Raw genomic sequence first — 14,953 nt, 5'->3', positions numbered from 1 at the left:
ATTACGGAATCAGAGGACATGCTCTGAAGTAGTTCAGTAGTTACCTCGCAAATAGATTTTAATACGTTTCAATAAACCATTGTAACTCAGATACTCGTCGGGTGATAAATGGTGTGCCACAGGGGAGTATTCTAGGTCCAAAATTATTTATCCTGTTTATCAAAGATATCGTCAATACGACCGAAATCTTTAATTTCATTGTTTATGCAGACGACACTACAATGGTCACTACTTCTAGGGATATAAATAATTTGAATGTTTGTACAAATAATTGTTTAGATAAATTGCACACATGGTCTATTTATAATAAAATTAATATAAATATTACAAAAACCAAGTATATGATTTTTAAAAGATTGAACTGTAACGATGAAGAATTTGTTTTAAGTGACAGTATAATTGACAGAGTTGACGATTTTAAATTATTGGGAATTATAATAGATCTGAAATTAATTTTTAAAAAACATATTGATTTCATCCTGCAAAAAATAAATAGAAATTTGGGAATAATGAACAGACTAAAATATATTCTACCAACAAAATTTTAATTTTAATGTATCACGCTTTTATATATCCACATCTATACTATGGAAATATAATATGGGGTAACACTTTCAAGACGTATTTGGAAATTTTATTTAATGCCCAAAGAAAAGCACTAAAAATTATAAATTTTAAAAACGATATAGATAAAAAAGACCTTTTCAATAAACTTAAGATTCTATCGATATTTGAAATAAATTACCTTAAATGCTGTTGTTTTATTTTTCGATTTCTTAATAGTGCTATAAGACCATCAGACAATTACCTACATGATTCATTTAAATATGAAATCAAGGTAAGACCACCGAGTTCAAATTTTGAAAAAAAATTAAAAGAATCTATAGTTAAAACCAAACTACTCAATAGAAATATATGTTTTTATGGGGTATAGAAATGGAACAGGCGACCAAATTTTATAAGAACTTGTACTGTTTATCGACCATTTAAATATAAATTAAAAAATTTTCTTTTATGTTTATCTTAATTAATTTTATTTAGTATACAATATTGTTATATTGTTTTTTCTTATTTATACGCTTTTCTTTGATATTATATTTTGGTTTTATATTTTGGTTTTATATTAAAGGTAATTCTATTTTATTTAATTCATTTTATTTTAATTTCTTTCTTTTTGTGATAAAATTTTTTCTTTCTCGTTGGAACAAGTTTAATTTTATGCATATGTTTTTTAATTCTAAAATTTTGTAACAATACTAATTAGTTTTTAAAAATTGATACTGACGTTTGACAACATTAATGTGTTTTATTATTTTTTGTGGGGTTCCTTGTTATTTGGAATTTTGGTTTCTTTTGGTATCCTTTTTCATGTGTTTTCATGAAATAAACTTGTTTAAAAAAAAATCAAAAGCGACTGAAGCACTAACGTATAGTTTCCATTAAAGACTTGATCATCTTTAGCACTCGAAAACCCAGCCTTCATGGCATTGCCAACCAAGTCCTGGTTGATGCTGCTGACGGTTACCCCAATGGTGATTGTGTCGTTCTTAGTGGTAACGGAAGTTGATGATGCCGACTGGAAGGAAATAGTGAAGAGAAGGATGAAGATGGCGAAGTGAGATTTTTTGCGATGGGTAAATGAAAATTTTAGAGAAAAATTGAAAAATTTTGCGCTTTTATGAAGCATTTTGAAAAGTTTTTAATTAAGAATTTGCTGATGAGAACTTTTTTGGTTGAAAATTTTATTTGAAAGTTTTATGTGCTTATCTACATGTAGCGTAAGTTAGCTTAGTTGGTATTGATAGTTCTGAATTTATATAAGTTCTCACACATGCATGTGAGTGTGCGTGTGTTATACAAAATAAATGTAAAAGTAAGCTAGGTATAAAGTAAGCTATGTATGTATAAGGTTTGACTTATCAAATAACTACGTTGATTTTGCTGCTTAGGTAATTATAAAAAGTGCACGCATATACTTATCCAAATTTAAAATATGGTTAATATTTGCTCCTGCTATTGCAGAAACTGAGCTTAAATGCAAAGAGACCTCATCATTATAACTTGATACCGCTGAGAAATAATTCGGAAAGAATTTTTAAGGATATTGTTATATCCGCCTGAATGGTTGAATTACGCTATATAATTAATTATTATCTTGTTATATTTGCTATCTTTGCTATATTTTTAATCTTTGGATTGTCAGAATCTCATATACATAAGGGTCTGGAATTGGGTTAGTTTAGTGGTCAAATTACTGTTAGCATTCAAATAAACGTTTATCCAAGTTTACTTTTGAAGTAGTTGTGTTCATCTATCGAAAATCTTGAACCCACGGAATAACGAACACTTGACGATCGTTGGAGGCTACAACACTGGTGTTGGAAATATAGAGATCTTTGAAGTTATGAAAAAGGTGTTGGTAGTTACAAGGTAGTTCAAATAATAATATTGAGTGCGTGATAATTGCAGTAAATTTAAATTTTTAATTTTAACTAAAGATCAGCCGATTACAATTTTTCAAATTCTTATTGGAGGATTGTTTGACAAACTCCTTGATGAAACCTGTAAGGTGACGAGTTTTGAGATCAATCCTAGTTTCAACAAGTACTGTCAAACGTCTGGAGAAATAAAATAAGTTTAATAAACCACCCAAGAGTTGGACAGTATCGTTTGAATATAAGTCGACATAAAAATGCACATAAATTTTATTTGAAATTGCGCATTCCAAAGACAACTATATAAAAATTTGAGAGATTGTAAAAAAAATAAATCACAACATATCTAAAAACAACAGCAAAATTATAGGCTATGCTTGATGGATGAAAGTTTTACCTGTGTCAAAAATAAGAAATACTGTTTAAAATTTTAAAATTTCAATTTGTATAAGTGCATTATAACTCAGTATATTTCAATTCAGAGTCAATATAATTATCCGTCGCTAGATGTACGCTATTGTTAACAACAAACTAATTAATTCTTGCATTAAACAATGAAACTTCCTACAAATAAGTTTCATATTTTTCAAATATCTAATGCTTTATAACGATGTAACAATTGCCTAGCATGGCGTCATCACTGTTGAAAATACATTATTTGATTTGCATGCAGCAGACGCGCCCACCTGTTCAGCTGATTCTTCAACATCAATTAATTAGGAAAAATTTCCCATTATGATTCATCGATGCTAGTTTTTCATTTCTACGTCCATTGTCCATCTCTTAAAAAGATTTTACAATTGTTTCTATTCTAATTAATCAATCTATGATTCATTTTAAACATTTTTCTACCATCAAACCACTCTCATAAATTTTTTGTTAATGCTTGAAACGAATAGATAGAGCGAGAACAATGACGAACCTTATAATTCTTCATCACGCGATCCAGGTGCGAGCTACTTGATTGAATGGAATGTCTATTTAAATGTACCAGACGTTAATAAAGCATTGTGTACCTTACTTTATAAAATCACTAATGCTCATTAAAGTTTTTTCAATTCAAATTTCTTTGAATAAAATATAACTAGATGCAATACGTCAACGTTATTATCTGGTGAAATTTATTGCTTTTTGTTCATATTTCAAAACCCTTTCTGGCGTTGATGGATTGGATTGACTAATCAGTGATTAGGTTGTTTTTAATCCCGTAAAATTTATATCATGAAATGAAGAAATAAGAAATATTTTAATTAGTTTCAAATGTATCACTGACATCAGAGGTTGTTGTATTATCTGGTTGCAACTCAATTAACTGATGCTAATATTTTCACGGAGCCGTCAACACTGAAATATTAATTTGTCATTGCGCAAACAGTTCTTCACTTGCTAGCAATTAAACGAGAAAATTGTTTAAAAACATTCACGCGTGAAGTTTATCGTTCAGCAGTTACAACTTGTAATTGTTTAGTTGTTTTTGGATGCGTGACTTGTTTGATTACAATTACGAAGCTCTTCTTTGTGAGAAGTTGTCTGAAAATCATTCATGCGAGCCAACGTGAATGTATGTTGCACGCATTTTGAAACCTGTTTATGTTAAGCATGATCTATGAAAAGTTACCCAAACTATGGGTGGTGATTCGGCGTGTAGGATTATGGTAAGGTGTTAATTTTCAATTTAAATCATTTGCTGGTCCTGTTTGTATGACACATTTTTCACTTATGTGCTTAGTTTGCTTCACTGTTTGGCTCACAGTTGTGCTACTGCAAGTGACTATTTATGGATATTTTGGAATTTTTTGTTGTATTTTGTAAAATATATATTCAATAAAGAGCATAAGCACGCATACACTTGGTGCACGGTGACCTGTTTCAAGTCTGCAGCATAGTTGTGTACACTTTCAAAGATACGTTGGTTGCATGATTATGGGATGTTCTGCATATACTATACATTTAATAAACAATGTAACTTTTGAAAGAAAAAATTGAGTAACAAAAATTTTTAGTTAACATATTCTAATGTAACCTTACCAAATAACATTGACTTAAACAAATATTTAGTTAAGGAAGCATCATGATTATTATTGCAACATCTTCTGATGCTAAATCAGTTTCAATAATTGTGTAAAGTGAAGTTTTCGAAATTTAGGAGACAACTAAATGAAAAACATTTTTGTCTTTATAATATAACTTCTAGCAAACTAAAAATCTATTGAAAGCGTTATCGACATGTACAGTTTACAATAAATTGTATTAATTGTTATCAAATTGTATTTATTTATTAAAATGGCTAATTAGCTGACATCCGTTCATTCTTTCCTCAACAGCCAATATGTCACCATATTTCCTTTGCCCTTTATAAATTTTGAAATAATTTCCAAATAAATATTGAAGTTATTGTTAAGATAAGAAGGATTATATGTAGCAACGTATTGGGTCAATTTACGTCACTAGAATGGATATCTCCGTAGCTCGGCTCGACTAGACATGAGACCCAAGTCAAACTGAAGAGAACCGAAAAAACTCAAAACCAAGCTGAGCCGAATCGGCTTGAAGGACCAAGCCGAGTCGATCCAAGCTAAACCGAGCTACAAAGATAATGAACGTCTACATGTCGAAAGATGTTATCTCTTTCATAAAAACGAAATTTTTCATTTTATTTGATTTGTGACAATGGAAGCAAAATAAATGTTTAAAAATTTACTTATAACGATTTTTTGTTTAAAAACTGTGGCTAACACAACTTAGTAACAACTCGAACGTTAATCATTCTACATTCTGGGCCAAACTTAATCGGCTCCATCAATCGGCTCGGCTTGGCTTGGATTTAAGAAAACAGCTGGGAAGGCCAGGTGTGCGTGATTGAATTGTATTATTCAAGCGGTCTGCGCAAGCTAGAAGCCCGGTTAGTGCTAATTCTGATTCTTTAGAAATATGGCTTTAACTGAACGGTCTGTGCACACGTTTAAACAAATTTTTACCAATCCTGTGGCTAGCTGTTGGCTATACTAAAAACTTATTTTTGTAATTATTTTGAAATATTCTTACCACGATTAATACAATGTAATAAGAGTAGATTACAGCTTTTGCACAAATCCCTTTTACCTGATTTTATTGAGTTTGTTCCGTATAATAGTCAACTTGCGGTTTGACACTTAAATCAATAAGGCTGGCAAGCCGGGGCGTGTTTAAGTCCCTTAGAAATATTTGGAAGACTTTCATATTTTTGACACTTTAGAACATTATACTTTATATAAATAGAAAATTATATAGTTCACTGTTTGTAATATATTAGCATTGAAAACACGTTTTTAAATAATTATGATGAATTTATATCTAAGCATATTATTTGAATAAACATGAATACTATTTTGAATAAATTGAAAATATCTACAAATATTACTTTCAAATCTGTAAGACCCCTCAATTCAACAACATAGCCTGGAAATTTCAACAGCTGATCTCTGGCGGGTGTGCTCAAGTGGATTTTTAACGCTATTCCAATAAAATTGGTAGAAAAAATTTAGTTCATCCATCGTTACCGTCAATTATAATGATAGTTAAATTTATTTGAGCGTGTGTAACGCATTTAATTCAATCTGAAAATAATTTTTTTTTCTGACAAAGAAAAATTTTACCTTCACCAGTTGACTCCATCCTGGATGCGGTGTTGACCGTATCACCAAACAAGCAGTAGCGAGGCATCGTGTGACCGACCACTCCTGTTGAAATTATTAGGACCACTTAGCATACAACCTTCAGAGATTAGTGAAAACGTTCGAACCGGCAGCACAAGGTCCCGAATGAATGCCAATCCTCAACATGAGTGTCATCTCAGGCCGATGTCTGATCTTGAAGGTCTTGACGATGCCCAGCAGATCCAATGCCATGTTGCATATTTCCACGACATGGCGCTCTGTTACCTGAGGCAGACCACTCACAACCATGTACGCATCTCCTATCGTCTCAACCTTCAATTGAAATATCTTTTTAGTTTGATAAACGAATGTGATAATTTTTTTTATAAACTAGGAATAAACAAGCAAACCTTATAGACATTATGCCTAGAGATGGTATCATCAAATGCTCCATAGAGATCATTAAGCAGATCTACAATTTGCATGGGAGTGCTTTGAGATGACAACGTCGTGAACCCAACGATGTCTGAGAAATACACCGAGGCGTTCTTGTACATCTTCGGTTCTACCTTGCGGCCTGCCTTCAATTCATCTGCTATAAAACTATTGGTATACAAAAAAAAAATACCCTTATCTAATAAATTGATAAAAACTACAGTACATGCAAATTTCATCATCGGAATATTATATTAATTATTATTGAAAATCATATTTTTTAAGTCATAAATAAAAAAAAAGCTTACGGTGGAAGCATGCTGTTCAGTAGAAGATCAGTCTTCCGCTTCTCATCCACCAGCTCCTGAGTCCTCTGCTTCACAATTAACTCCAGATTGTTGGCGTACTTTTCTAACTTTTTCAACATGCTGTCAACTATTCCGTCCGTTCTTGTAATACAGATAAATTAAAAAATAAATATGTCTCTTATGAATATAATATTGCGCTAAAATATGCTGTCTGAATAAATATGAAAATATCATTAACATAGATTTTGGTAATCTGAAAATTTCAAATCATTCAGTAACAAACTTTCCAATATGCAATTTTTTAACGGTCTTTTCGATGGCATCGAACTTGGGACGAAGCTCTGGATCCTCGGACCAGCTCTGCTTGACCAGGTCCAAAATTGCTGGATTTGCATCGGAATCGACCAGAGACGGCAAGTAAGGTCGAAACGATCCGTCTTGGCAGTTATGTATGCGAGTTATTATATCTGGTTTCGATGCAGATGCAATATCGTTGACTAATCATAATTTTGCGAAAAACAAACAAAAAATAAACAAATGTATTAAATGATCACAAGCACACAATATAAAGCAAAAAAACCAATCAGGAAAATAAGTTGATTAAAGTGTTGAGCAACCACCTTTGTACTTGAGATTTGTGGACTGGTACGGAAAGCACCGGTACAATATCTCGTAGACAACGATGGCGAAACTGTACACATCTCCTTCTTGGCTGGCTTCTGTGTAGCGCATAAAATGATGGAAATTTATGAGAGAATAAATATTATTTGTCGGAAAAAAATATAAAACGATTCGTTTAAAAAAAACGAGTAAATAAATTAGCAGAAAAATTTAACTAAAACTACAAAATTGGTTAGTAAAAGTAGTTGATGAATGAAAAAAATATTTACGATGCTCATTTTCAATAAGCTAATGTTCAAAAACTGACTGGAATAAGATGCCAACAGATGCTCAGGTGCAGTCCAGAGGAGGTCCCTGTAGAAGTTCTCGCTTGGTGTTTCTTCTTTCGTTTCCGTTTTGAACATCGTTAGACCAAAGCCTGCAACTTTGAGGACCCACCTGAGTTTTATCGGGTCCAAAAATTAAATATACGTAAATTAAAAATCATACGCTAATTGTTAAACTAATTAAAATTTTAAAAATAACTACTGAATCATTTTTTCACAATAAAATAAATTTACTTAATTTAAGATGTTAGATGAATTGGCAAATAATCTGCTTTGTTAAAAAATTAGCGAGCTCTGCTTTATTGAATATTTTTGAGACGACGAACTTCTATCTCTAAAGTACCAAATCTAAAATTTATGTTTGTTCAGAGCACTCCAAAAACATTTACAAAAAAAAATTTGTTCATAAGGTTAGATTGTCCTATTTTTCTTCCAAAATTTGTAATTTTAATGTTTCATATAAAACAATTATAAACAGCCACACAATTAAACATTAAGACCATTTAAAAACAATTGAAAATTATATATAAAAATGAATAAGTATTTAAAAATGTTAGGCAGCAGTAAAAAAACCTGTTGTCGATAAGGCAGACGTTGCTGTTCAAACTGCCGTGTTGTACCACGAAAGATTTGTGAAGATAGATCATTCCCTAGTGTGAATTAAATGACCAGCTTTCGTAACGTACAACTGCTGATTGTTTGTGATTACCATTGTGGTTCTTGCTTAGTTTGTGATAATACAAAAGGATCAATGATGGTGTTCGACATCGAACTATTAGACACAGATGTTTTCAGTTGATTCTGTCAAAGTCTAGGCTGATTTGAAGGATGTTACCGCTGTTTTCAAGAGCCGATAAAAGCATCATTTTTTTCAACACAATGCAAACTCGATATCTCGAAGCGCTTTTATATATTTCTTTCAATGCAAATACCATAAATAAAATTAGGATACTTATGTCATAATAATGCGTCAAATTATTATAGAAAAAAGACAAATTAGCATCCATAATAAAGTTCACCGTAACCTAACCGTCAATTTTGTGAATTAAATAACCAGCTTTCGTAACGTACAACTGCGAAGACTGTTTGTGAAACATTGCACTTACTTTGGTGAGATCAGTTATGAAAGAGAGTTTGAAGGTCCAATCGATGCCCGTCTGAGCATCTGCCAACAATTCCTTACAAGATTAAAAATAACATTAACAATGATAAAAGCGTTTAGCTTTTAGTAATTGCAATAACTTTTTGATATCTTAGTCGTAAATATTTTACGTTTTTATGTCATGAACTGTATGAATTATAAAAGTTCTAAAATTCTTTTGCTGAAAAAACATGAGACATTTTGAATGCTTAGGATGGTAGTTTGAAACCGAATTTAATACTTATATTGAGTAAATATTATTAATGAATTATATTAACAGGTAAGTTTTGTGAAACCAAAAAACACATTTACAATATTGAATGAAAACCTGTAAGCTGCCCCTAGCACAATGTTGATTCAAGTAGCATATCCTGTCGAGTTCGACACAAGCTCCAAGAAAGTTGACGATGTTGTCGTGCTGAAGGTCCTTCATCTCCACGCAAGTATTTAATATAACATTTCATTTTCAAGAACTTTTAATGAAAGTTGAAATGTTGCTGATCGCTGAAACTAACTTGAAGGAAGAATTTCATTATTGCAGAAAATATTCATCTACATTTTGTTATTTTTGCGACAACCTCTTTTTATGGGGTTTACATTTTTATTGTAACTAAAAAAATGCAGATAGTTTTGACTACAAATTTAAAAGTAATATATTGTTTTAATAATATGTCAACAAAGTTTATAATTTTCTGTTTCTACTTTTTATATTAAATAAGCAATATTATTTTGTTTTCTAACACAATTTTTTTAATTCTGTTCTCTACTACAAGATGTCAAACAATTGATAGTAGGTACCTCTAGAAAGTACTAATTCTTAGTGCTTGATAAAGAAGGCAGTTGAATTAAATGATAAATGTTGTAAAATTTTTAGTATTCATTTGAATAAATCAACACTGAAGTTGGCTGACTTTGACAAGCTCCACGAGATCCTTCCGGGACAAAACAATTTCTCTCTTTCCGGAATAATTCACTGTGACCACGTCTCCTTTATAGAGTGCCAGTGTGACGCCACCTGTCATCGAATCTTCAAATTCTCTGAAGGATTCTGGAAAGATGTGGCCTTCTGATTCGTTCATATCTGAAGATCGGGACATGCTCTTCATCTGCCGGGATTTACATTTCTCTTTTTTTCTAATAACTTATTGCTTTAAATCATTGCGTATAGTTCAATTTTCATGACAACTTCTATAGTTCGGTGACGAAAAATTTCATGAAAATTTTTAAATTTCAATTTAAAAGAAACATTTTTACGTTGTTATTATTATTATATCTGTTCTATAATGATGGATGTACTATACAGGAATGAAATAACACGGCTCACGCTTCTAGTCGTTTTGAAAAATCGCAAATCGTTGTATCGGATCTTCCATGTCATGCTCTGAATCTTCTGCTCATTCACGCGCGATCTTCAACAATTTTTATTTTAATCGTTGTTTTTAAACCAAACAGATTTTATTTTAATATTCTAGCACGCAAAATAAACACATTGTCATTGATTCTGTTGTAATATTCAATGGACCGACCTGATGCTCATGGCCAGAACTACAGAAAGTATTAGCAGCACAAACAGCACTGCCAGCCCAATGATGATTGCATTGTCATCTAGTGTTTGTTGCAATCATTCAATCTATTTTATTTTGTTACATTCTCATTTTCAAATTTTATAACTAATTTTTACCAAAAAAAATAAAACTAAAAATCCTATAAATGATATAAAACTGAATAAAGAATCTAACTGCGTGGGCAAAGTTTGTTATCGAAGCTGCAGATTGGTGTGTCGATGGGCGGACTGCTGGCATAGCCCCACGTCTCCGTGTCCACCAAGAAAGGCTGAGTGCAATATGGTACAAAAAATTAAACTGCAAAATGAGAGAATATTTATTTCACAGAATACTTTTACAAACAGTATAATTTCCGTCCGTGAAGTTAATGTTGATGAATGGCCGGAACATGGTCGAATCTGGAGCCAGTGACCAAACGACAAACGTCATGAACCGATCCCCATCAGCGTTCATTTTTATTGCCTCAGTGTCTCCTTATGAAAGTGATTTCAAATTTAAAAAAAAAAAAAAAAATTTCTGCGTATCAAGCAAATTTGTTTAGCTCATTTGTAAATTTATGAGATGCACCGCAAACACATTTCGTTGGTTTTTATTTCGTTTTTAACATTATATATTTAATTTAAGTGTGAATATGAATAGCTAAGTCTGTTTTATTATCAATTCGAAAGTTTCTCATAAATTTGTGCATCTATACTTTCAATTCATCAACATAACAATTCATCGAGACAGTATATATATATATATATATATATATATATATATATATATATATATATATATATATATATATATATATATATATATATCAATTCATCTAAATACCAGTTTTCTAGTTTGCAAAATTTTTAATCATTCTAAAGATTTTTTATGAACCTACCGCCATTCAGTTCCAGATTTCGACTCAAATTAAGAATGTTCCTGCCACTGAGAGGGTTCAGATTTCTGTTGGATGCCCTTGACATGACTGAGAAAAACATGAAAACTGAATCCGTCAGAATATCCTGAATGAAAGGCAGTTTAGACAAGTGTCTCTTTTCTTAAAATTGATGCAAAATTGGTTATTAAAAGGCACAAGTAGTTATAGGAAGAGGAGAAATTAATTTATCTATTCATTTCAAGTTAAAATGGTTTGTGAAATTATACCAACATTAAAAGAAAATACTAAAAATTGTAGTACAGCACAAGCAAGAATGTATGTTGAAGCATGTTAACAAGTAAAGAAATCGTTCGTGTATCTATTCGCTGAAACACCATTGGCATAGATCAAATGTGTTTTTATAAGCGGTTGAATATACCTGTGACATTGAGTTGGTGGGGCGATTTTTAAAAAATTAATAAATGCTAAAATAATGAAAAGCGTTTTTCAACCATCTGCAATGATTTGGACGTGACAGCTCGAGGCAAGTTAGCTCCTGGATCTGGCAGACGTGTGTAGTTCTTATAGGTCAACTGGAAACAGGTTCGATTTGTATTAGAATCTATCATATTTAATGATTAATTTATTAATTTATAAACAACTGAGAAAACTCAGTTTTTGAAATTTATGAATTTCATTGTTTAATAATTTTTCATTTCAGACTTAAGAAAAATTTCAAATTTACAGAGCAATGTTGAAAAACGTTCGTTTAATTTGAAAAACGTTCGTTTAATGTACAATTTTTTTCTTATTAGCTATTGAAAACGCATATTCAGATCAATAGATTAGCTAAAATCATGATATAAGAAAAACTTGTAACAATATGTTGCATTGGCAGCATCCCTACACTTGTCAATAAGACACTCTCAAATAATATAAATGACGATCGGCACAAACCACTTTGACGGACAGGAATGCTTTCCTCATTTTGTCTTTTTCGTCAGGATCGTTTGCAATCTGCCAGGGGACGAAGAGTGTATCAAAGCTGAAGTTGGAGTAAATGTTGTAGAGAGTGATCCAGGCGTACTCTTTCGGGTCGGCCATGCCCAGTCTGTATGCTTTTCCGATTATGTTCATCGTGGTTCTCGGGTTGGTGTGGCAGACTAAAATAACTGAGAGTATGAGAGTGTAGTTATAATCTAAAGTCGTTTCATCGCTACGGTGAAGTGGTCATTTTCAATGATGAAAAGTTCATTATACTTACATTTTTCACTCGTCTGTTCATTTAATATTATCATTTTTTAATGTAAATAATTAATACAATCATTATTTACCCAAAAATATTTGTAAGTCTATTTGCAATCTTAAAATATATTATAATTGAAACAGCTGACACTGCATGAAAAAAATTATTCAGTATAGAACAAACGTAGTAATTAACAATACAAACTTCTAGCCGACAGTTCAATCTTCTTCAAGAGATTCTTCACCTCATCATCGGTGGGCACATTCGTGATTTCCAAAAATTCACTGATCTTCACACTACCTCGAAACTTATTCCTTAAGGCGTTCATAGCATACTGGCAGAAATCAGTTTCAACTTCCTTCACGATGGCACAACTCTTCCAGTTGTTCCGCATGAAAAATGCTAACAAAGCTGAACCATACGCATTGAGTGATCCAATCAGTCTGATGGCTGACGAGTAGAGGGTGGAGTTGTCCAGGGCCGGATCGATACAGTCCAGGGCGAAATAGGGAAGGTCCCAATAGTCAGCCACTTGAGCGCTTGACACGCAGTCTGTTGTCGCGATGAAAATTGTGAGGTTCTGTGACTAGTCACATAATTTGGTGGATAAAATGGTTAATATTTACATTTATATGAATCACATTATTATGATCAACATTATTATTATAATCATAATATTCATGTTCGTTTATTTATTTATAAAACATTTTTTTCATTTAAAAACCTTCAGCGGAGATTGAAATGAATCCATTTAAGACGATTATAGAAAATCATAGTTTAAAATTTTTTAAAAGTTTGAACAAAATATTTGAAACTCACTGGCAGAACAGAAGGAGCCAATGATGACATCTGCAGACTGGTTCAGGAAGAGATGCATTGCTGCCCTGGTGCCGCTCATACGATCGCACACATTCACAGTTGTTGATATCAAGCTGTGTGAGTACAGTTTGATAACAGTTCAGGTTTTAGTATTTTCCCTGTTTTTATCTTTTCCAAAAATTTTAATAATGAAATGAAGACAGAAGTAGTGATTAGTTGGCATGTTAGAATGAAGTAAATTTGTTTATAATTTCCAAACTAAGTGCACTTCTCTTGTGCGTAATTTAGGTGCGTAATGCGGTCGGCCGTCATGTAAGTGCGCATGAACTTGTAGGCGTGTGCACGGGCAGGTCTTGACGTACAGAATGCGAAACTTAAAAAACTAATTTAATCAATTCAAAAAAAACTTCTTAATCGCAATGAAATTTTTACTGCTTGACTGATTGAAATTTAACAAACTGCTGTTTATACGTAACTTGCTTTCGTCGTGTATAATGTGATGATGTGTGTGATTGTCCCAATTTTTTTTTATCGATATAATAGTTTAACTTTGTTGATAATGGAAAAAAATTATTTTATTAGTCTTGGAGAGATTTTTAAAATATGAAATTTCATTTAATAACAGTGAACTATATATAACTAGGAAAAAAATTGATTTATTAGTCTTGGGGAGATTTTTAAAATATGAAATTTCATTTAATAACAGTGAACTATATATCAAATAATAAAAATGTAATTAATTAACTAATGTAAGCAATTCGTATCATTTATTAACAAGTATAAATGTAAGTAACCGGCAGAGTATGAAATTAAATGACTGTGACTGACTTGTACTGGTAGGAGATGTTGTAGTCAGTCTGGTTGGTGGCCTTCCAGTAGCCATTCTGCACCTTGCCCACGTAGCTGTCCTCGTCTTCATCACTCACTATCAAGCCAATCTGGACCATGTTGTTTGGGATATCCCAACTTTTTATCAGATATGTAATGAAGGAAAACATCAACACTGAGTTATATCTCGACATTTTTAAGAAAAAGTTTAAAGAAAAAGTTGTTTTACTACTTTATGATGGAAAAAACGTATCTGACATCGACAAAATTGTTTGTGTTGATTGTTTCTACAGAGAAAAAAATTGGCTAAAAGAAAAATTCAAAAAATGGAAAATGCTTTTCATAATTTTTATTTTGCAAAAAAATTCTCAAAAACATTTGTACTCGCAAAATGGTATGTAAGTAAAGAATAGAATGATTGGTTGTGACAAAACATAATGGCCAGTCGAACGTTTTTATTGTTAATTTTCGATTGCACCGACACGTATCTTAACTCGAATTTGCTGGAAATAAGTAGGAAAAACTATTTGAAAAATAAAACGAAGAGACGAACTTAAAATGTTAAATGGGATGAAATGCAAGCGACGGATCATATTTATAAGGATTGCAAAGCAATGAAAGGTCTAATGAACCGATTCAGTGCACGTGATACCGGCAGGTGCTTCAAATTAAATTCCTACAAAAATTTCGAAAAAAGTTTGACATTTTGCGAATCAAACATTTACTCGATTCAACTCG

General features: G+C 31.8%; 3 protein-coding genes across 3 annotated transcripts; 1 reads left to right on the top strand and 2 right to left on the bottom strand.

The window, feature by feature from the left end:
• Window positions 1-1,481: 1,481 nt before the first annotated feature.
• On the top strand, window positions 1,482-2,635 carry HELRODRAFT_171196 (hypothetical protein; the record flags this gene model as incomplete). Its single annotated transcript, XM_009017941.1, has 3 exons — window positions 1,482-1,615; window positions 2,299-2,413; window positions 2,504-2,635. The coding sequence occupies 3 exons, from the start codon at window positions 1,482-1,484 to the stop codon at window positions 2,633-2,635; spliced, it is 381 nt and encodes a 126-aa protein (XP_009016189.1).
• A 2,106-nt stretch (window positions 2,636-4,741) lies between these two features.
• Window positions 4,742-9,334, bottom strand: HELRODRAFT_77483 (hypothetical protein; the record flags this gene model as incomplete). The annotated part of the gene is made up of 12 exons (XM_009017940.1): window positions 4,742-4,786; window positions 5,836-5,927; window positions 6,071-6,154; window positions 6,217-6,403; window positions 6,481-6,673; window positions 6,814-6,954; window positions 7,097-7,280; window positions 7,434-7,532; window positions 7,742-7,872; window positions 8,334-8,410; window positions 8,867-8,938; window positions 9,230-9,334. The coding sequence occupies 12 exons, from the start codon at window positions 9,332-9,334 to the stop codon at window positions 4,742-4,744; spliced, it is 1,410 nt and encodes a 469-aa protein (XP_009016188.1).
• A 457-nt stretch (window positions 9,335-9,791) lies between these two features.
• On the bottom strand, window positions 9,792-14,409 carry HELRODRAFT_171194 (hypothetical protein; the record flags this gene model as incomplete). The annotated part of the gene is made up of 11 exons (XM_009017939.1): window positions 9,792-10,007; window positions 10,226-10,310; window positions 10,428-10,506; window positions 10,641-10,734; window positions 10,809-10,939; window positions 11,344-11,467; window positions 11,835-11,915; window positions 12,280-12,521; window positions 12,773-13,120; window positions 13,388-13,500; window positions 14,216-14,409. 11 exons carry the CDS (start codon window positions 14,407-14,409, stop codon window positions 9,792-9,794), a joined length of 1,707 nt encoding a protein of 568 aa, XP_009016187.1.
• Window positions 14,410-14,953: the final 544 nt, after the last annotated feature.

The sequence above is a fragment of the Helobdella robusta genome (genome assembly GCF_000326865.2).
Source record: "Helobdella robusta unplaced genomic scaffold HELROscaffold_20, whole genome shotgun sequence".
Lineage (NCBI taxonomy): Eukaryota > Metazoa > Annelida > Clitellata > Rhynchobdellida > Glossiphoniidae > Helobdella > Helobdella robusta.
Note: the sequence above shows the minus strand (reverse complement) of the source record. Positions and strands in the feature narration are given on the sequence as shown.